Source organism: Anabrus simplex, chromosome 1, assembly GCF_040414725.1.
Source record: "Anabrus simplex isolate iqAnaSimp1 chromosome 1, ASM4041472v1, whole genome shotgun sequence".
NCBI lineage: Eukaryota > Metazoa > Arthropoda > Insecta > Orthoptera > Tettigoniidae > Anabrus > Anabrus simplex.
This window is the reverse complement of record NC_090265.1, coordinates 1,208,453,446-1,208,477,273: the sequence shown is the minus strand read 5'-3', so window position 1 is coordinate 1,208,477,273 and position 23,828 is coordinate 1,208,453,446. Positions and strand designations below refer to the sequence as shown.

Below are 23,828 nucleotides of genomic sequence, written 5' to 3'. Positions count from 1 at the left end.
CCCGTAGCGCAACAACCCATTAGGGTCTGGGCATGTCAAAACGACTGCTGCCTAACTAGATGGCCTGCAGATACTGAAGTTTCACGTGGTCAACGTAACGACATCCTCAGATGTATTGCTTGGGTTTTCTGACCGGGTCTGCTGTCTCTCCTGTCAAACATCGCCTCAGTTGGTCTCAGGATAATTAATGAATACTTTTCTAGCCTTTAATCCAGAATTAAAATCCATGGACTGGTGGGAATCAAACTTTGGGCTTCCACGTAAGAGACAAGCATGCTTACCCACGGAGCTGGCAATCTCAATGAAAAGGGGAGAATGTTGTTGTACGAGCCACGTAATATCATTTAAGAGTATGAAAATAGAATCTCCATATCGTTATCAGATATGGAGACATTTGAAGTGGACTTTCCTATTTCCTATTGACTTACCGAGCGAGTTAGCTGTACGCTTCGGGCCATATAGCTGTGAGTTTGCATCCAGGAGATTGTGTATTCGAACTTCACTATCGGTAGCCCTGGAGATGGCTTTCCGCGGTATAAGTACCGTATAATATAATTCCAGTTTTTACTACAGACATGGAGACCTGCTCTCCATAAATGCATGCATAAGACCACCATGGCATAGCGCGACACACTCCAGGAACTGTCGACAGAGGGCGGTGAATCAGTAACTTCACTCCCAACCACCAGACCACAGCACAGTGCGATGATACTCTACCTGAGTCCAGCTAGTGGGGAGGTCGTGGATAGTATGGTCGTGATTTCCACGTTCATTCAAGAATTACCGGGCGAGTTGGCCGTGCGGTTAGGAGCGCGCAGCTGTGAGCTCGCATTCGGAAGATAGTGGGTTCGAACCCCAATGTCGGCAGCCTTGAAGATGGTTTTCCGTGGTTTCCCATTTTCACACTAGGCAAATGCTGGGGCTGTACCTTAATTAAGGCCACGGCCGCTTCCTTCCCATTCCTAGGCCTTTCCTGTCCCATCGTCGCCATAAGACCTATCTGTGTCGGTGCGACGTAAAGCAACTAGCATTCAGGAATTTCTATGATCACTGTCGAAGCAGAACTTCACATGCCCTGACGAAGGCCAATGTAATTTGGTGGAAAGCTCGGCTTTGTTTTAATAATAAATATGCTTTGTATTAGTAATAAACAAGTAGCTTTAATCGAGATATATTTATTTACTTTTAATACAGTGAGCCACGAAAGTGTTAACGGTCGTTGTTGTGAGAAATATTGCTCTGTTGAATTATTGCTGTTTAGTTATTCACTGTGTTTGGTTGTGGGAATTACTGGGCTGTTTCTAGAGTCGAACCAAAGAACAGTCATCGTGTGTTGTGTGGCCAAAAGTCCTGTATTCAAACCTAGCGGTCCGCACGCAGCTGCTGTACGGGGTGACCCACTTGTGAGCGCAAGTGAAGGGCCTGCCAGTCAGGATTGCCATCTCCCAGGTAATACCAACGAGACGGACTTCCTGCTGTGTGAAAAGAACAGAGACTTGTAAATAGGCAACTAGCGAGTGTGGTTAGTCATGGTTGAAGAGATGAAGAGAGTTGTGTATGTGTATATGTGTGTGGGTGTGCATTTATTGGGTCATCTTGAAATAAATTAGAGTATTAAAATATACAGTGTTTTATTCGTAACAATATCATGGTTGTCAGCAAGAGCTTGCCGAAATCTTTACCACTCTTGGTACATTGGTTGAAAGCCTCGGACATGAGAAACCATTTTCTTTTGTTTGTAAGGCAAAAGTTCAGCTACTGCAACAATTTTTCAGCGTAGACGTCTAGGCGCGTAAAGGGTGTCCTTTTGTATTTGCGATTTCTGTTAGTTCCATTCAGTTATGCAGGTACTCTTAATAATAATAATAACAATAATAATAGTAATAATAATAAAAAATAAGAAGAAGAAATACAAGAACATGAAGTGTTGTAGTGGAAAATGCTGTACCGGAGTGTACTCACCGTTCCTGAGGAATGGTAGTGTGCTACTAGCAGATACGGCATAGTAAAGAGGGTCGAATACATGACCCCCGCGGTCCATGAGAACAATATCACTCCCACACGATGCTTGGTGAGGGCCATCAGGAGCATCCCCACGCTGTAAAACAGCAGACCGCCAACGTACACTTTCCGTGCCCTGCAACATCATGAGAATATGTGTTTTGTGTCAACTTCTTGGTAAAAGATGCACCGTGTCCCTACAAAATCTATATATATAAAATAAGAGTTTTATCTGTACATTGCTCATAATTGAAAAAGAATGGTATTTCTGTATCGGTCATGTCCACAGTAACAAGGAAATGCACTTTTTAATTTTCCGTTATTTCTGTCTGCATGTATGTGAGTATGTGCGGGCATCACGAGAAAATGGCTAAAGAGAATTTAATGAAAATTGGTATGTAGAGTCGGGGAATGAGGCACTACTATCTAGGCTGTAAATAATTTTATTCGCGCCAAGTGAAATGGTAGTTTAGGGGAGGTCTGAAATTTAATTTTCAGATATTTATGTTATTAACGGTCCTAAATGGTCCTAAAGTTTCCGATCATTTATGTCTAATACATTTTTACAGTGCCGGCTATGATAACACAGATATTCATGAATTTCAATTTTTGTTGCTAAGTCCAAATCAGCGCCGAACCACGAGAAAATGGAGAAACAGAATTTAGTGAATACTGGTATGTAAAGTCTGGGAACAAGGTGCTACAGTATAGATCATAAATAATTTTTATTCACGCTGGATGAAATGGTAATTTAGGGGAAGGTTCCTAAAATTTAATTTTTTAAATACCTATTTCATTGATCCTATCGGAGAGTAGTGCATACCGTAACAAAAGTTATAGAGAATACAAGTTCCAATCATTTTTGTATTATACAGCTTTACCGTGCCGAGTACGATAATAGAATTCATGAATTTATACTTTTGTTGCTTAGTCCATACCAGCGCCAAGCATTGTTAAGATGGAAATATTGTTTAATCGTGTTAACTGGCGATGGGTTTTGTCATGGTTGTCTAAGGTGTAAAACCGCGTGGTCATCGGATCCGTATCGACAAAGAAAAATGTGAAGATGATCATAAAAGATATGTGAAAAAATCGTGAAGGAACGATCGCTTGGTGAATAAGGAAAGAGGGAGTCATGGAAGAAGGAAGGACTGCCTTTACATTAGATGCTCTAATATCCTAGAGTTGGAAGAAAACCAAGTGAAAAGGTCTACAATATCGAAATCTCATAACATTAAATTGACCATTGTTGTGTCTCTTCTGCTGTCACTCATCTCCAATAGATGGGATTACTGCTGCGTCCCGAGTGAAACAGCATACCTGAATATTGGCGGAAAGTAGCTGGGGAGTTAGATAACTTTGCGCATTCTATACGATCGCCCCGTCAACTCCGGGTACTGCAGCTAGTCTACATATATATAAAATAAGAGTTTTGTCTGTATATTGCTCAGAATTTGAAAAGAATGGTATTTCTGTATCGGTCATGTCCACAGTAACAAGGAAATGCACTTTTTTCTTTTCCGTAATTTCTGTCTGTCTGTCTATTTGTATGTACGCGCATCACTAGAAAACGGCTAAAGAGAATCTATATTGAAAATCGGTATGCAAAGTCGGGGAATAAGTCGCTACAATCTAGGCCATAAATAATTGTATTCACGCTGAAAGAAATGGTAGTTTAGGGGAAGCCCTAAATTTAATTTCTAAGATTTGTATGTCATTAGTGGTCCTATCTTAATGAAAATCGGTATGCAAAGTCGGGAAATAAGTCGCTACAATCTAGGCCATAAATAATTATATTCACGCTGAGAGAAATGGTAGTTTAGGGGAAGGCCTAAAATTTAATTCACCGAGCTCGATAGCTGCAGTCGCTTAAGTGCGGCCAGTATCCAGTTTTCGGGAGATAGTAGGTTCGAACCCCACTGTCGGCAGCCCTGAAAATGGTTTTCCGTGGTTTCCCATTTTCACACCAGGCAAATGCTGGGGCTGTACCTTAATTAAGGCCACGGCCGCTTCCTTCCCACTCCTAGCCCTTTCCTGTCCCATCGTCGCCGTAAGACCTATCTGTGTCGGTGCGACGTAAAACAACTAGCAAAAAAAAAAAAAATATTCTCAAATATTTATGTTATTAGTGGCCCTATCTTAATGAAAATCGGTATGCAAAGTCGCGAAATAAGTCGCTACAATCTAGGTTATAAATAATCGTATTCACGCTGAAAGAAATGGTAGTTTAGGGGAAGACCTAAATTTAATTTCTAAAATTTGTATGTTATTAGTGGTCCTATCTTAATGAAAATCGGTATGCAAAGTCGCGAAATAAGTCGCTACAATCTAGGTCATAAATAATCGTATTCACGCTGAAAGAAATGGTAGTTTAGGGGAAGACCTAAATTTAAATACTAAAATTTGTATGTTATTAGTGGTCCTATCTTAATGAAAATCGGTATGCAAAGTCGGGAAATAAGTCGCTACAATCTAGGCTGTAAATAATTTTATTCACGCTGAGTGGAATGGTAGTTCAGGAGAAGGCCTAAAATTTAATCTCAAATATTTGTGTTATTAGTGGTCCTATCGATAAATACTACATAACTAAAGTTATATAGTATTAAGTTTCCGATCATGTATGTCTTATACATTTTACCGAACCGGCTATGACAACAGAGATATTCATGAATTTTGATTTTTGTTGCTAAGTCCATATTAGCGCCAAGCCACGAGAAAATGCATAAACAGAATTTAATGAAAATCGTTATGTAAAGTCGGGGAATAAGGAGCTACAGTCTACACTATACCGTAAGACGTCATAATATCATAGAATCGAAAGAAAATTAAATGTGAAGACCTACAATACAAAAAGCCCATAACACTAAACAACAATAACATTACATTGACCATTGTTTGTTGTGATGTGCTTTGTGTCTTCTGTTGCCAGTCATGTCCGATATATGGGATTACTGCAGTACAGGCCTACCGAGTATTTTCTTCTAAATTTACTTTACGTGCACCGACACATATAGGTATTATGGCGACAGTGGGATAGGAAAGGGCTAGGAGTGGGCGGCCCTGGCGTTAATTACGCTACAGCCCCAGCATTTGCCTGGTGTGAAAATGGGAGATCGCGGAAAACCATCTTCAGGGCTGTCGACAATGGTTTTCGAACCCACTACCTTCCGGATGCAAACTCACAGCTGCGCGCCCCTAACCGCACGGCCAACTCGCCCGGTCGTACAGAGTATAACAGCCTGCCTGAATATTGGCGGCAAGTAGCTGGGGAGTTAGATAACTTCCTTATTAAGCATGCCATTCCTCTGGTTCATAATTTTTCTGATACTACTGGCACGTAACAAACTGGTTCATCATAGCATTCGAGCTATTCAATCACTACACTGAGGCACTGATTGGAATGAGCAGTGTGTATATTTAACGGAACTATGGCAGAGGAGTGTTCACGACTGTCTGGTCATTCCAGCACTGGAACTTTGGACTGTTAGATCGGCATCGTAGTACTGTTCGTTAAAAGTGAGAAAATGTGCGGTTTTTCATTTGAGCGAGTATTTTATATGATAACATTGCTTTTAATCCCGTCATTCTTACTGACGTTTTTGTAATGGCCTAAGTTAACTGTAGTTAGGAAAACCAAAAAGACAGTCTTTCTGAGAATCCCGTAGCGAAGCACGGGAACATCAGCTAGTATAATATAAATTTTGGACACCACGAAGATAAACTTCCAATTTTAAATTAAATTAAGTACGTCACAATAGAGTTAATAGACCTCAGATCATGTGCGATGATTCGGTAACCCAATTCCGGGGGCTGCCCTTACTTCACGCTTGAAAATACGTTTTTAAGGATGGGTTAACTGGTTACTAAACAGGTAAACGTGAATCTTTAATCTACACTATATACAAAAAATAACATAAAATTAAAATACACTCTACACTGGATGAAATGGATATGCTTCTAGGATAACTCGTGGCTTAATAAAAATGCCTACTTAAAGGGGAAATGGAATCGGATTTTGGGTGAAAAAATAAATTTATTTTGTGGTCTTAATTTGTTCTCGAAATCTTCCTCTTTAAAATGAAACCTTGAAAATGATTCTAGAGTAACTGTAACTTTTCTATTTTTCCATTTATCTGAGACGGGGCCGTGGCGTCATAGCTGACTCCATAGCTGTCAAATTTCATTCGTGAGTTCAGAGCTCCTGCTGTTCAATATGTGGTAAAAGAAAGGTTGATTTCAATAGTTCGTACCATGCATGTGACGTTCTTCCGTTTTATACACATAGGCTACATATTTTGGATTTTGTTATCCTTAGTGTGTTTGCAAACAATGTTATTGTTTCGAATTAGTTTTGTAACAGTACCAGTATTTTAGTGACCTCTCTCTCTCTCTCTCTCTCTCTCTCTCTGTGGAAATGCCTATATTTACTGGTAACGGTATTTCAAAGGCGTGAGAATTGAGAAAAGAAGAGAAAGAAACGCAATTTTCAAGGCAGTGGCAACAAACAACGAAGGGAATATTACCAAGTGCCAGGTTCTAGAATAGTTAGGGTTGCATGCTGGTTCTCAGACAGTTGATGCTATTCTGGCTTCAGATAAACTCAGACTCAGAAATCCAGACAGTGCAATCAAGATTTTGGCCAGGAAAGCAAGACAAGTTAGAAGAAGTGCCAAGAGAAGCCTGGAAGATGCGTTTGGAGATGTCGAAGGAAGTGGAGATCATGCAGCATGGGTGTTTTAACTTCGAGCTCAGCTTTCCGTAAATTGAAAATTTTCATATTCAAGGAACATTTTCTTAGATTCTAGTAAATTCTTTTGAAAATTTCAAAACGTTTTACAGAACTCTCGATGAACTGAAACACTTTTATTTAAAAATCTACAATAATGAGAGTTTTAGAGGGGAGGAGGTGTTCAAAAAAGAGTTGAAAAATCATACCCACAAAAAAGTAATATTTAACTCAGGAATAGCACTGATAAAAAAATATTATTTCTGTACGGACAACATATATGTTTGCATGCAATGTCAAAGTTTAGATTTTTGTCTGCAGTGGGTTATGAGAAAATGTTCCCTATATTAGGCATAATTTAACATTGTGAAGGTACGCGATTCCATTTCCCCTTAAACCGACAATAAATTGTGTTTCGGAATTCATATTTTAATTTTGTGGGAACTTGTCTTGCGTTCAGCTTTTATCCCAATTTTTGTACGATTCACAAAACACTTATTATTGGTTAATGGAAGAAAGATTCTGCAATTAAAATTTTTGAAATAGAGATCAGAATTAAAATAGACAGTCGTAGGCTCATTAGTCTGATGTTCACTTTATACAAACAGTTGGAACAATAGGCTAAGTCATGGATATTGCGTACGTGAAACACATAAATGCTGTAAAGAACAAATTCATTAAGAAAATCTTATGCCATTAGGTACTATCACCCCCATCAATACAGTAATTAAAGCTGAGAGTACTTTTCCTGTCGGTGAAACTTACAAACTGACTTTTCATCCCGTTTACCATCATGCCATTGTCTGATGTCCATTTCAAAACGTTATCGAGGTCTTTTTGTAGCAGCTCACAATACTGTAACTTATTTATTAGTCTAAACAGTAGAACATCATCTGTAAAAGGCCTTATCCCAGATTTTTACTTATGTATTTATTGAACGAATCAATGACTTCCCGCAATTACGGGTTGCCACAATGGACAAAGTAAAGCGTATCAGGATACAGAATGTTTTATCACATAGAAATATAGCGGTGATACGGATTTGTTAAATTACGGAGGTCCGAACAAATGAGATTTCAGGATGTGTACAGATCCACGTATGGTGGTGGTAACTATTCTTTGAATGTTGTTCATAGGCAGGTCGAATTTCTTCCAGAATTCTATGAACGAGGCAGGTATTGTGCCACGAGCACCAGCCATTAGGCCGATAATCTCTATTTCATTCAGCTGGTATTTATTTTTGTAGAACGGGATGGTGGACGCGTAAATGTTCTGCTTTTCAAGATGAACTTCAGTAGACTGGCCGACATGGTGTTCGAATCGGATTATCGGACTGATAATGGAGCCTTTCTTGTCGTCATCTTTAAAGGCAATTATGTCATTTCGTCTTGTACTCCCTGTCGTAGACAAACCATGGACTTATTCATGTACACGGAATATTTTACTACGGAGTTCTTCTGCAATCAGTGATCTTATTTTGTGGCGAGGTGAGTTTCTCAGTACTTCGCCGTAGAGGTAAGAACACAGAACGTGAGCCAAGTTTTTTCTCTCTGACGCATCTGCGACAGAGGTTTCCGTCCTCAGTTCTGCCCGGAATAGTTCGTACTGCAAAAAGATTTGATGTCATCTTGATTGCCTCTCGCCATTCGCTACAAGAAAGTCCCTGGTGATGCCTAATCCAATTGTTGGCCGGAGTATCCTCTTCATACAACTCTACACTGATCCCCTTCTGAGGCAAAGAGCACCAAATTGCAATTTCACGACTTCTTAGTTCTTGGCGGATTTTTCTTGGATTTGGAAGGTCACTGCTTTTTTTGGAGTATCGGTTAATATCTGTGATGTTGAGGTCCTGTAGACAGTGCGTCGTTTCCGATGTCAGATCACGCATCTTTAAAACGTAGCTATTGCTGGATCGGCGAAGAGCGTTTCATGTGCTTAGTTGTTGCAGATGCGCTTCCCAGGTTGCTTTGAAAAGTCAGAGGCCTTTGAATCTTCAATCAGAATACAGAGCAATATCGGGTGTATCAGTGGGTAATTGCAAAATTTCCTTTACCATTTTGTCAGCGGTTTTCAGGGAGCTGAGCGGCACTTGTCTAATTTCAGCGGTCTGAAAAGCATACACGAGAGTGGGGCTGACTGATTTGTTCAAAACAATGAACTTTTGATCTGCCTTTAACAAAGGTGAGGCTGTAAGCGCATCTACCTTCTTGTAAAAGACTTTTAAAGAAGAGTTCGCATCAAAGGTGAGTGTTTCGTTAAAAATTAACTAAGATATAGAATTTCTTCTCTTTCTTTAATAGTACTAAATTTTCGTGAATATCGAGTACTCCGCCGCGAGCTTGCCCTTTTCAATACATATACCCACACATTTGTTGACATATCTGTAGACCGATTTTCTGGAACAACATGATAGCAATGCGTGTCAACTCAAGAGCTGCTTCCTTACTTTTGCCAACAATGACTGTGTCATCGGCGAAACCTATAATACTGAGAGTGGGCAATTCTGCAAAAGCTAATTTGCCGTATGCTTGTAGTAGGTTTTCTTCTGTTATCTCATCAAAAATGAAATCTGTGGCCAGGTTATACAATGCTGGCGATAATGCTGATCCCTGCATAAGTCCTCTTAACAAGCGAATTGGCTTCGTTTTACCCTTAGTAGTTTCGATCTGTGTCGTATTGTCAGTCTGTAGATTGATGATTAGTTCCTGCAGTTTAGATGGAAATGGCTCAGCAGCTAGTTTTAGATTTAGGTGCTGATGTCTGATGTTGTCGAAGACTTTTGATATGTCTAAAACATAAAGTTCCAATGATACTACCTTGCGGGACCCCTCTTAATCGTTACACGATCAGCTAATGTTTCACCTACTCTAATATGTGAGAAGATATGTACACTAACCTTCGAATGAGAAGGGTTTCTTGAAAATCCCGACAAATTCATGTCAGGATTTATGAAATTGAAATTCACGTCATTGTACTTCGGATTCAACTGAAATATCTGTGGCTATGATCACATCAACAGTTATGTACAGTAAACATAGTTAGCTTGCTTTGCTTAACCTTCAGATGCAGTAAGAGGCAGACAGCAAAGAATAAAATAAAACAATGAGAAGCTACGTACCCGAACTTTTTGATAAGTCTCTCAATAATGACCGAGTAACACGCACAGGAGAGAGAGTACATGGCCATCCCCCAGCAGCCAAATCGCACTCCCTCTTCATAGAGTTCCTTGGTACGGCTATCAGAATCCGCCTGCAATCAGGAGAAAATTATACCTTGGGAAGAAAATCTCCTTCAAAATAATACAAGATATAGACTGCCTGAATGAGCTCTTCGTTGAAGTGAATTAAGTTTGCAGATGCTACGGGTATAGAAGAATGTGGTAGGATGAACTGGAGAGTAAGAAAATACAAGCTAAGAATTATGTTTTAAAGCCATGGTGATCATTCACGATAAGGTTCGTGCATTCCTTAGCTGGTTCTGGTATGACCATAAACATAGATCTAGGTTGAATCCCCATGCAGTTTCTTTCAATGTCACCTTATCATATGTATAGGGGTTCTACCTGAATTAACTACATTTAAAGCCGGGACTGTTGAGTCGGGAGTCGAGTCGCTGGACATACAGCACGATAAAGAAACATCAAGATTTGAGGAATCAATTGTTCATGCGTCCATATGGGTGTTAAAACCCCTATTAATTACGGAAATCGCAATTTGTACGGCGTTAATAGCGATGTTAAGAGGAACTTCGTCTGGCTTCGAATTACTGAGAAATACATTTCACATCCAATTTATAATAACATTTTAACCATTAACGATTAAAGTCCGTAATTTTGAAGACTTGTTTAAAACAATTAGAGCTACGACGTATTCAGAGTTCAATCAATCAATCAATCAATCAATCAATCAATCAATCAATCAATCAATCAATCAATCAATCAATCAATCAATCAATCAATCAATCAATCAATCAATCAATCAATCAATCAATCAATCAATCAATCAATCAATCAATCAATCAATCAATCAATCAATCAATCAATCAATCAATCAATCAATCAATCAATCAATCAAACAATCAATCAATCAATCAATCAATCAATCAATCAATCAATCAATCAATCAATCAATCAATCAATCAATCAATCAATCAATCAATCAATCAATCAATCAATCAATCAATCAATCAATCAATCTTCTGCATTTAGGACTGTCGCCCAGGTGGCAGATTCGCCATCGATTATTTAACAAGTCTTTTGTTGAAATATTTCAAAGGAGTTGGAATTTTATCGAATATTTCCCTTGATGAATTATTCCATTCCCTAATTCCTCTTCCTATAAATGAATATCGGCTCCGATTTGTCTTCCTGTATTCCAACTTTGTATTCATGTTAAGATCTTTCCCACTTTTAAAAGCTTCACTCAAGATTATTCGTCTACTAATGCCATTCCTCGCCAATTCTCCACTGACAGCTCGGAACATCCCGCTTAGTCGACAAATTCGTCTCCTCACTCCAAAGTCTTCCCAACCCTAAGATTGCAACATTTTCCTAACACTACTCCGTTATTACCCAGAACAAATCGCGCTGCTTCCTTTGATATCTTTTCCAGTCCTCATATCAGGTAATCGTGGTGTGGATCCCATACAATGGAAACATACTCTAATTGAGGTTTGATCAGAGACGTATACGCCCTCTCTTTTACATATTTACTACAACCCATAAATACCCTCGTAACCATATGAAAAGATGTGTAACCTTCGTTTACAACCTCGTTAATGTGATTACGGTACCCCAATGAAGATCTTTCGTTATATTAACACCTACATACTTACAGTGTTCCCCATGAGGTACAATCACCCCATCAACACAGTAATTAATAGTGAGAGGACTTTTCCTCTTGGTCAAAGTTATGACCTGTCTTTCCATCTCGTTTACCATCATACCATCATCTGCTGTCCATCTCAAACATTGTCGAGTTCTTTTTGTAGTAGCTTACAATCATCTAACGTAATTATTACTCTATACACTATGCCATCATCTGCAATAGGCCTTATCTGTGATTCCAATTCATTAGTCACATCACCGGGCGAGTTGGCCGTGCGCGTAGAGGCGCGCGGCTGTGAGCTTGCATCCGGGAGATAGTAGGTTCGAATCCCACTATTGGCAGCCCTGAAAATGGTTTTCCGTGGTTTCCCATTTTCACACCAGGCAAATGCTGGGGCTGTACCTTAATTAAGGCCACGGCTGCTTCCTTCCAACTCCTAGGACTTTCCTATCCCATCGTCGCCATAAGACCTATCTGTGTCGGTGCGACGTAAAGTTCCTAGCATTAGTCACATCATTTATTACTTACGAAAACATGAAAGTCCGATAATACATTTATTAAATGGTAAAAACTTTGTATTGAACAGGTGGAAATTATAGTTGTAAATTCTTTTAAATAATTTTTATATACATTCAAGTCAATACGGAACCGATGATTAAATTTTTTACATGGTAATAGCTGACATTTCCAAACGTTGAAGTGATTACTTGGGATAGAGAATTTTGGCATGTCGAAACCCAAGCTGACCAGGCCCATGGTGCACTGTTTTGTAACTGGAAGTAGAAGGACAATGTGGAGCAGAATTCTGGATGGAGGTCTGAGGTGCCTAGTTTTGTCCCACAGGAGTGCCTATATGTGCTGATAAATCTACCGACTAGAAACTGTTCTGCTTGAGCACCTTAAGATACCACTCAACTGAGCGGGGATAGAACCCACCGACCTCAGAAAATCAGTGTTCTAACGTCTGAACCACTCAGCCTGACCTATATGTTGTTGACTCAATTACTTGTTTCGGGAATATGTTGCTAAAGCAGGAAATGTGCCGTTGGTTCATCAGTACGTGACTCGATTTCGAATAATTAATAAACGAGATCATTATTTGTCTCACCACTGTTGTTCAGTGAACCTAACAGGTGAATTCCTAACAGAAATGGCGGTCAAATATAGAACTAGCCACCCTATCATACTTAGCGCGGAGGTTACACATTACCGAGTGAATTGCTTGTGCGATTCGAGGTGTAGTTGTTGGCTTCAGTTTGGGAGGTTGTGGGTACGAAACCCACTATCGGCAGCTCTGAAGGCGGTTTTCTGTGCTTCCCCATTTTTACACCAGGAAAATTGCAGGCCATGCCTTAATAAAGGCTACGGTCGCTTCATTCCCAGTCCTGGTCCTGTCCTATCCCATCGTCACCATAAGACCTGTCTGAGTCGGTGTGACGTGCATCCAGTAGTAAAAGAAATGTTACAGATTTTAATGGTCTTTACCTTCCATTCATCTAAGAGCCTTCATGTACTACGGAATTATGGCATTTTTATATGACTATATGACAGTATGTTTTAAATCATTCAAGATTAAAGACAATGAATGCACAGTAATTTGAAGAAAGATTTCAATCTTCTAGTTGTTATAACAGTAGATCTCCAGAATAGATTATGAAAATACATGTTAAAGTTTATAAATATGTTTTATCTGCGTTATACCTTAGGATTTCCTCCAAACACTGCCTCGCCCACAAAGTCTGTGAAGTATAGGGAGTAGCAGACATGTGCCATCCAGCAGAAGAGGTTGGTGAGGCAGAGGATGCGCATGGACTTTGGCATGTACATGATAGACAACAGGTACTGAGACAATGTGGCTGTAGGATGGCCCGTGTCCGCGGGTACAACGCTCGGAACCTGGAACAACAAGTAGTATGGGCGTCAAGAGGAGTTCAAGATATTTAATTAGGCAGCTCTTTTCATCTCCTGAAATGGTGCATGTCCAGTGGTATTCTGTGAGTGGAGAGCCATACTACAATATCTCCACTTCAGAAGAATCGAGTTCCATATTCCTTTTGCTGATAATAAAAGGCACACGCAAATACTAACGGATGAACAATATATTTTCTAGAGTATTCCACATCATTTAAAAAATATCTAAAACATTCTGTTCACATCTGCCAGCATATTGACGAGCACTACAATAGGTGCCCATATAACTAGAGACACTTAATAAATGCAGGATTTTCAATACAAATAAAAGCACAACATAAAATATTGAAATAAGCGTAATTAATCTATAGCTGGCTTTAACAACAACGTTAGGGTCATTCTATACGAACGTTTAAGGCGCCGCGCCGCATCTATGTTGCTGAGGCCTGCCTGTCCAAATCCGCATCTACACAAGCGACGAAAGTGTAGCGTTTTAGAGGTTGTTTAAACGCCATGAAAACGCTAATCGAGATGTACATGACGTTTTGTCTGCAGAATTAACAACGGATATCGTACATATAGGATGTGCCACAGGTATTCATCTTTTTGCAAGAGTTTAGTGAACACGTTACTTACCCAGTCTTAGTACAGCGTCTTCTAACAGAGAAGTTTTCATTTAAAGTTTCAAGAACTCAGGAAGAATCCAGTTGAGTTTCTTAGATACTGTAGAATATCAGTAATATCATTCGATCAGATTTAGAATTTGATTTCTGAAATCGTAAGAAAGGAATGTACAGTTGTGAAGAAAAGTATTGCACCTTACTGCAACCAGTAGAGGCGTATCAAAATTCTCCGACAGCTCAGATGATCTCAGGGTATAGTTAAGGTAAATATCTTCTTTTAACGTGGAGACTGAAGAGTGGTACGGTGCTCCTAAAAATTACGGCCTACCAATCCCTTAGATGGACGTCTCCACTCTACGCACCAGGTTTAACAATGTGAAAAGATAAAAATCGCATTTCACTTACACCTATAAACTATTCTACAACTCCTACCTATAAATAATTCACCACATATGTTTAATCTTAACTATACGGTTTATTAAAGCAAAAAAAATATGGTTAGGAAAGAGAAAATTAGAATAATGGTTCATTTCATAAGTCTTAAAATAAAATTAATCACACGGGAATGGTTCTATTTACAACTAGGCTACATTTTTTTCCTGTTATGATCATCACTTGCTTGATGTGAGCTAACCTAACTTTATGACATTTTATTCCGGTGACTGAACTTACTTCAAATAATGTCCACAGACATGCTGATTTTCCTTGAAACAATCTTATTTACAATACATCTATCTACCAGTTTTCTAAATTTGAAATTATTATTCACCGCTAAATTGTTTTCCCCAACATATTATTTATCATGACTACCTTTGAATGATATGCTTAGTTTCTTAGTTTTCCTTGCCAAGCAAAATCTTGCATCTATTAGCCTAATATTTCAATAATATGTCATAACCTCAGAAAATGAAAATCTATAACAGAATTATAATTCTGTTCATTCTTAATTGATTACAGTTCATTCTTAATTGATTACAGCTCTCCTCTAATAATATATGCTCAACTATCAATGCAGTATAATTCTCCTCTAACGTATATTAAGTTCTTTAAATCCATTGAACAGATTAATTATGACTACTGATATCAATATTGATCATTTCAACCATATACTCTGTATACCATCATATGAAACACACGTATGGGATGTTTATCATGGGTAACTCCTGACATATAAAACTTTATTTCATGAATATGGTTATAATAAGACGGACTTGGCTTTACATTCACTAATCTAGGTTAGATATGTCAACATTATACTTCTTTGCTCCCTTGATGAGATTTCCTTTCATCTCAGTATTGCCTGTACAAGATCCAGTCTTAAGCTACACGTATTTCCCATTAATTCTATCGCTTCTGTGCCTTCCTCACATTAGTTCTATTCGAAGATTATTCATTTCCTTCAATACAACACGTAGCTCACTTATTTCAACCATGATACTTTCTTAACGTAGCCATATACTCTTAAATATCTTAATCTCTTCTCATAGACACATTTCTCTCGACGTATAATACTCAAATAAAGTTATCTTCACCTTACTGGATCACATATTATCTCACAATGACGATATCTAACTTCCTAGCCTACCATAATATTCCTTCTTGTTTTCCCATTGACAAAGACAACACATATCTACTGCATATCTCTACCTAACCATATCATTCTGATTTCCAACTACTCGCTAGGTTCCTGGATCCATTCATAACATCCACTTCTCAGTAACTGATCTTTTTCTGTCACAGTAAACTCTACCTATTCCTAATATCAATAGCAAGATTACAATAGTTACTGCATAGTATTATCATTTATACTCGTACACACTGCCAATATCGATTCTAACATATCATATCAACACTACAGGTACCTTAGGCTACAATTTCCAAACATTGTTTTGCGTTAATTAAATTAAGAACTGTAATTTAGGATAACTTAGCTTATCATTCTCCAGTCCAGGACGAGTCATCAGCCATCCCATCTAGGGCTGCTCCACTCGGCTGGTTGGAAACCAAAGATCAGCTGGTTTCACGTTCCGCATCAGGTGGGCTGGATCCATCGGGACCTATACATCTCCAAGACTGCCCACTGCACATCTAGTTGTACATTATGTCATTCTTCAGGCTTGAGCTTAGGTTAACAGAATACAAATATGAGATATGGGAATTCATATCGATATTTTTAATATGTTGACAATCTATAATTGCTTTTCTGATTTCGATATCCAATGAAAACTGCTTTCAATTGTACTATATTAGTTTCAATACCACTTCAGTCTCTGTTTTATTTATAAGAGAGCTAGATTTTGATAATTTGCTCGTTTTCTGTCGTGTTATTTTTCCTTATTCTTCTTTCTGAATTTATCGCTTGAATTTCGCTCGGCAATCTTGGTTTTCTGTCGGTAACTGCTACTTTGGTTCTCATATGTCAACTTGCTTCGCTTATTTAGCTTCTCTCTTCTTTTACTGTGAGAACACTACTTCTTTATAATAAATGTACTTCGTTCTCTTATGTCTTCTATTTCCCCTTCTTGCTTGAAGAATACCTATATAGATATTTATTTTATTTTATTGTGATTAAATGCCATTGGCAACCTTGTCCTCCACTTGCTTTTACTTGGTAGTGAGTTATAACAATACAATATTTTTTTAAAATCTGCCTCGTATTTCCTGTTTTTTGCCTCCACTGCCATAGCGATTACGCTCTCTTTTAAGTTCGGCCCCTGTGAACTTCTGAATGATATTATTTGCGTTCGCTCTACATAAATTTCGTTTCGCGTAACTTTATTAATTCAACTTGGTGACATATTTTTAACATTACAGAAAATGCAATGGCACAGTATTAACAACGGATGTCGTACATATAGAATGTGCCACAGCTATTCATCTTTTTGCAAGAGTTTAGTGAACATGCTACTTACCCAGTCTTAGTACAGCGTCTTTTAACAGAGCAGTTTTCATTTAAAGTTTCAAGAACTCCGAAAGGATCCAGTTGAGTTTCTTAAATATTGTAGAATGTCAGTAATATTATTCGATCAGATTTAGAATTTAATTCCTGAAAATGTAAGAAAGGAAGGCAGCAGTTGCCCTGCTGAGAGACTTGCCATAACACTGAGATCAGTAGAAAAATTGTAACTTCTAATATAGCCTACTGTACTACAAAAAACATCATGCATAGTCTACATACACTCTGTTTTTAATTGAACTTAGTGTGGTGTATTTAATTTCCGTGTAAATTTACAGGAAAACATTCAGGAATATTTTTTCAATTTCTTCAGTTTACTAATTTAAGAAGTCCGAAATACTGAAATCACTTTCTGTTACTGTAACCTGGAAGGAGCCACATCCAAAAATTTGAGTGAAGCACCACGTAGCAACTGCCAGGGAAACGCACCGTATAGTTTCACCAGCGCTGGATAGCGATTTTGGAAGGAAGCCAAAGGCAAGCACGAAGTTCTAAAAATACAATAGTGGGCCCTTCTACAACTTGTTTTCATTAGTACCCCCAGCAGCCTTAGTGGCTCCAGCTGAACATAATGAAGAAAGAAAAATGCTAAGTTGTAACACACTTCCAATATTTGGACAGTGGAATTAAACGTTTAAAAATTATGTGAAAAGTATTTGAATATTTATAACTCGGAGGAGTAGAGCTTTATTAGCTTCACCTCAACTGTCGCCTCTGACGTCATTGCAGCTTGCGCAAGCGTGCAACAGTCCATTCTGTAGCACATACATCGTCGTGCTCCCTGCAACGTTGCCAGACTGAAGTAAGGCTGGAACCTCAATAAAGTCGTTAGTGTTGTGCATGCGTCAAAAGAGGGACTTCTGAACTATGAACTAGATCTACATTCATTCAGTGAAAAATGTCTACGAGCTAACGTGTTCATGAAAAGACGTTGTCTCTGCTGGCCATTGTTTCTATAGCAACAAAATCCCTGCGGTGGATAACGTTCAGTTATTGTTTTCTGACCGAGGTGCCAATCCTACGCTCCACTTTTCATAAATAACACTATTATAAGGATAAGTAATGCAGGACTCAACACGAAGTAATGCGGTCACTTTCTACCTGAATCTATTTATAAGCTCTTGCGGATGGGGATAAAGGAATACGTAATTCTATTTTAAATTCAAATTCTATTTAAATATTGTTTGATAACGCTAATTTTGAGGCTGCATATTCGTGGTAATTCTTATACAAAGGCAGCTATCCTTTCCCTCCCTCCCTCCTTTCTGAGGCTAATATACTGTGTAACTTACTACCTCCTGTATTCAAAGATATCCAATAAGCACCCAGAGTGGAGACTATGTTTACCTGGTCAGGTTTAATAAATGTTGTTTCCGCTACAGGTGACTGCTGGTTGCTGGTGTCGCAACCGTAGTTGATATACCCGTTCTCTGCACACCTCTGTACACTAACAGGCATTCCTCTCGACTCGACCAGCTCAATTTGCTGCAAAAGAAAAATATTCCATATAGTAGATCGGCGAGTTCATCAGAACTATATATGATTGCAGTAAAAATGAGTAATGAAGCGATCAAAATTTTCCCACCCAAAAAGAGTAAAATGGTTTTCTTCTTTACTCCACTAAAATATTTAAATTGTATATTGAGCCCTTATTGAGGTGCTCATTTAATTAATCAGTCATTTATTCAAATGTACAGAGAATATTTCATTTTTATTAAATACTAGTAACTGGCAGGGAACGTCTACATTTAGCAACACATGTCGCAATTGCTGCAGGGAGCTTGGAGCTCGGTTTCGTTTGCTCGCCATCTAAGTTTAGAAGGTGGAATTTCGACATGACGCACACAAAGCCGAACAAGGGAACAATATAACTCCAGCGGACAGCATTTCGGAAGCCTGGCGAGAGGCTAGAGAAGCCTGCGAGGGACGTTTGAAGTAAGGATCACGAGCGCGATGTGCTGGACCTATGATATTATAGCGTCACGGTCATCTTGGCTAGGCATTGGTCTATGTAGGTGATGGCCCCGATCTCGGATACAACGGCGTCTTTGAGGACGAATCGATAAAACGATGAGCGCGTCAGTTAATTACCCTATTATTCGGCGAAATTCTATGACGGTAACATCGTGAGAAGTTTTTATTTACGTGAGCGATCGTGTGGGGACTTGTAAATGTTGTTGGAAGATGCTCAGTCTGCATTAAATGTATTCAAGTTTTCCAACACTGGGAGAATGGCATTTAACTTTCGATTTCCAGAGGGAGAGGACCGTTTGATTTAATCATGTCGAATGCGTAGTAGTCTGCCTGTGTAAATGGTTTCCCGAGACCATAAACTTTTCATTTTCCAGTCCAGCTTTTAAATGGGAAATATTTGACCTACTTATGAGATAGATAAGAATAATAATGCTATTTGCTTTACGTCCCGCTAACTACTCTTTTACGGTTTTCGGAGACGCCGAGGTGCTGGAATTTAGTCCCGCAGGAGTTCTTTTACGTGTCAGTTAATCTACCGACACGAGGCTGACGTATTTGAGCACCTTCAAATACCACCGCACTGAGCCAGGATCGAACCTGCCAAGTTGGGGTCAGAAGGCCAGCGCCTCAACCGTCTGTGCCACTCAGCCCGGCAGATAGATAAGAGAAGCGGCTCCGCGACTGAATGGGAACTGGTTTCACGGTCAGTGGAAATTACCCCGGCTGTAGTATTCTCGTAACCGGCAGGTTAATCTTGACCTAGATTCTACATCTTGAACGAGGGGACGTTTTAGACGACATCCAGAAGCAGAAGCAGCGACGGAAAATACTACATCACCTTTCTACGCCTCGATGGAGACCAAAGGACTGATCCAAGTCTTTTCTGAAGGCATCATCATCATTATCATGGATATGGCTGGCTAAAACAAGATGGGGTCGGCTTTTCCTGATGGCTGGCGGCGTTAAGACGAGTACAGAATTTTCAATATAATTATGTGAGTGTGAACGTGTTTAATGTTGCAAAAGGGGATAGGTTAGTTTTGATATTTAATTTCAGTAGATTTAGCCTTTGTTTGGAGGGACTACGTCCTATTTAAAGTTAAAATGTTAGGGAGCTTGTTAATGTAAACATAATTGTAACGTAAATGTGAACCGTTTGCATGAGGCCGCAACTTGCTTTCTTACATTTAATTCTGATTTATTTAGCTTTGTGGTTAGCGTCATTTTTTTACGAGTCTGCTTCTTATTTTAGCGTCATATATACGTATATATTGATTTGTTTAGCTTTGATGTTTGAGACGCAGTGTACGTCCCGGGCTTAAATATAAATGTAATTAAGAATTCAAATTAAAGTCAGGAACCCCCATGGCTGTGCACTACAGCCCTTGAAGGGCCTTAGCCTACCAAGTGACGGCTGCTCAGCCCGAAGGCCTGCAGATTATGAGGTGTCGTGTGGTCAGCACGATGGTTAAAGTCAGGAAGGATTAGATTAAAGTATTATTAATGGGAGCTCAAAGTGTACGGAAACATGCCGTCACGTTTTCTGGGATTTATTGCAGGATGTGTGAATGAGAGAGTGTGGGACGGTGGAGTTTGGATCCACAAATTTTGATAGCGTCATCTTCACGACTATTTTGTAGATCAAGATTGTAAATTAGTAATTGATTCACGAGTTCCGCGAACGCAGTCTCGTATTTTGAGTTCCGAATATTGGATTAAATATCCTGGTAAATTATTATTATTATTATTATTATTATTATTATTATTATTATTATTATTATTTATGCGAGTTTCGCGAGTTGTAAGATCAAGATATTTCAGTAACTCTCCGATGTTCAGACATGATCGATTGTCAATGTGGCAACTTCTTAGTTTCAGTTTATCATATTTATTACAGAGTTGACCACTTTATTATTCATGTATAACTTTGAGCGTGAGTGCTTTGAGTTTTGACCAGCGCGTTCTTGTTTCTTTTCACGCGAGCGTATGTTAGACGACGTCATTTTATTTTATTTTCCAGATTCGGCAACTTTGGGACATGCGCTATTATTTAGTGTGATTTTGAGTAAGAGGACGCGTTCCTCATCTGAAAGGCCTGCATTTTTCTTGATTGTATAACTTGCCGCGGGTTGACTGTTGAGCAGCATGTGTAAAGGGTTGGACACTGTGGTTGTGATGCTTGCTGCATTATTTTGGGAGACGTGAATCTCCATTTTGAGTCATTCCGCTGTGTGTTGGCGAGGGCGATACGTGTGTCTACCGAGGAGAGTTTTATTTGAGCGGCCTATACTTCGTGATTTAATTGTTTCTGTCCATGTCTCTACGGTTGTTGCAGTTGACGAGAGTTTTATATCGTGACGTTTTGTCCGGATTTTCTTTATGATATAACCGCGCTGAGGAATATTTTTGTCTTGTAATATTTTTCAGGATACAACGTTGAATTATGTCTTAAAGTTAAAGCAATTTTTTTATGAATTTGTGTCACGTAATTTTATTTCAGGAATCCACGTTGATTTGTGCGTACCAGTTTATTGATTTGTGTCATGTAATTTATTTCAGGACCCTTCGTTCAATAGGGAGTGTTGCTTAAAGTGTAATTTGTTTCCTTATATGTTCCATTGAGGCTTTGAGTGGATGCGAGTTGTGTGAATGCCGCATACTTTTCTTGGTGAGCCCTGGCAAACATGACATCATGTTTTTGTTTCTTTGAATGTATATAATTTGCCATTTTTTGTGATTTTGATTTTGTGTGGTTCCGATCCACATCGTTTGTTGTGTTCATGAGATTGCTCATGATTCGAGGTGTATATATTTTGTGCGTAGGAGGCTTTCCCACTCAGCGTGTTATTATATTGTGCGGTTAGGTTAGTTTTGTCCCCCCCCTTTTTGCGCATTAAATCACGTCTTTTCTTAAGCTTAGGGACCCCATTGCAATGCCAAGTGTGCGGAAATGGAGAACGTACTCATCTACAGTTAAAAGTGTTAACAAAAAAAAAAGTAAAGTCAGGCGCGTGGTGCGAGAACGCAAGCCCAAGGTGTAAAATTAATGAAACTTCAAGATTTGATTTGATATGTTAAGTATGTGTGTTGGCGTACATTGTACATTTGTAATATATTTTTGATTCTCAAGATTGACTTTATCAAGCTGAAAGAAAACACCAGAGTCATGTAAAAATTTGTATCGTTTGATTGCTATTTTTAAAAAAATATTTTGCTTGTTTATTTTAATAAACAGATTTTCCTTCAAAAACTGACGTGATGCTTCGCCTTGCTTTATTTATAGTTTTTTTGTTGACCTCGCCGAGTCCATATTTAGTTATATGTTCCCCATCAAATCCAGGGAGTATGTATTTTTAAGGCATTATTTTTTATCATAGTTCGAAATGAGCACCCCTGTGTGCGGCTGACTAGTCTGGGGCAAATGACCTTGATGGTAGAAACGAGGACAATATGAAGTTCATTAAGCCCAGAAGCCGAGGGGATTCGTTGTGCTTACCACACGACACCTCGTAATCTGCAGACTTTCACGTTAAGCAGCAGTCGCTTGGTAGGCAATGGTCCTTAGGGGCTGTTGCACCATGGGATTTGGTATATGAAGTTCATTGTTTACCTATAAATGTAGATAGTGATAATGATGATGGCGATTGCTGCTTAAAGGGTCAAACTTGCAGGTCATGGGTCTGTGAATTGCCGGGCTGGGTAGCTCAGGCGGTAGAGCGCTGGCATTCTGAGCTCAAGTTGGCGTGTTCGCTCCCGGTGGTGGTAATTGTTGTTTTAAGAGGAAGTACAACTAGGCAGCCATCTTCTATATGACACTAATCAGACAGAAAAATGGAAGGGACCCGACATTTCGATAAATGAAGGTATCGGCCAAAGAAAGACAAAGGTTACGAATGGTGTGAACATGACAGACTCCCAAGACCTCGATACCTAATACCGCTGGGGTCGAAAAAGAAAAAAGAGTTGACCAAGGGAGATCGGATAGGATAGATGAAAGTGAAGAGCCTTGTACAAGTTAGTGGAAGCAATGCCAGGACTCAGCTGAGGGCCCGTGGTCGCCAAATCAGATCCCAAGTTGAGAGCCCCTTTCAGTCGCCTCTTACGACAGGCAGGGGATACAGTGGGTGTTATTCTTCCACCCCACCCACAGAGGGAGTGTTCGCTCCCGGCTCAGTCCGGTGGTATTTAAAGGTGCTCAAATATGTCACTTTGAGCGCGGTGTACGCCTCCATTCCTTTTGTGTTTGGGCCAGTTCCTTTTCAATGAAGGCCCGATAGGTTGGGTATTAAATACCCCTGTATAAATTATTTTCAAATGGTAAATGGTGCCTTGAAAGGCCAGAGATTGTAAGTTGATGTTGCCTTGAGTAGGCTTGAGAAACTGAGAGCCTGTTAGCTCTTTTCCAAAATGTTGTAAGAGTAACGAATGCCTCTTGAAGGCTAGATGTTGTAATTTTGGGAGCAAGTGCTCTTTGCATTAGGGGATTTCTGCCCTTGAATAAATGTGTGCTCTTTTGTAAATTTGAGCTAGGGGCTCAGGAATTGTACGACGAGGGGCTTGAAGCCAAGAATCTGTCAAGTTCACTAATCTTGTATTTTCCTTGACTTGTTTTAAGATTGTCATTGTACCTGATGTTTCATTATTATGAAAAATTGTTAAGTGTGAAGTTCTGAAAATATAACCTTCAGTTTAAGTTTTAAATTAATTTTGATATTATAGTTAGACCCATTCAAGCCCGCACCTTCTTTCACCTCTGCGTTCTACAGGTAGACCGGAACAAGTGGTAGTAGAGCGTGGTTGAATGGGTCTCA

The 23,828-nt window shown here is 39.2% G+C and overlaps 1 protein-coding gene across 1 annotated transcript in view; it reads right to left on the bottom strand.

Annotated features, from left to right (window-relative positions):
• Positions 1–23,828, bottom strand: part of lovit (loss of visual transmission) — a 108,553-nt gene that overhangs the window by 616 nt on the left and 84,109 nt on the right. The window contains exons 7-10 of the mRNA XM_068225650.1: positions 18,391–18,528; positions 13,255–13,449; positions 9,846–9,976; positions 1,963–2,137 (exon numbers count right to left, since the gene is read on the bottom strand). Coding sequence (XP_068081751.1) covers positions 1,963–2,137; positions 9,846–9,976; positions 13,255–13,449; positions 18,391–18,528 — 639 coding nt within the window. The remainder of the gene's footprint in view (positions 1–1,962; positions 2,138–9,845; positions 9,977–13,254; positions 13,450–18,390; positions 18,529–23,828) is intronic.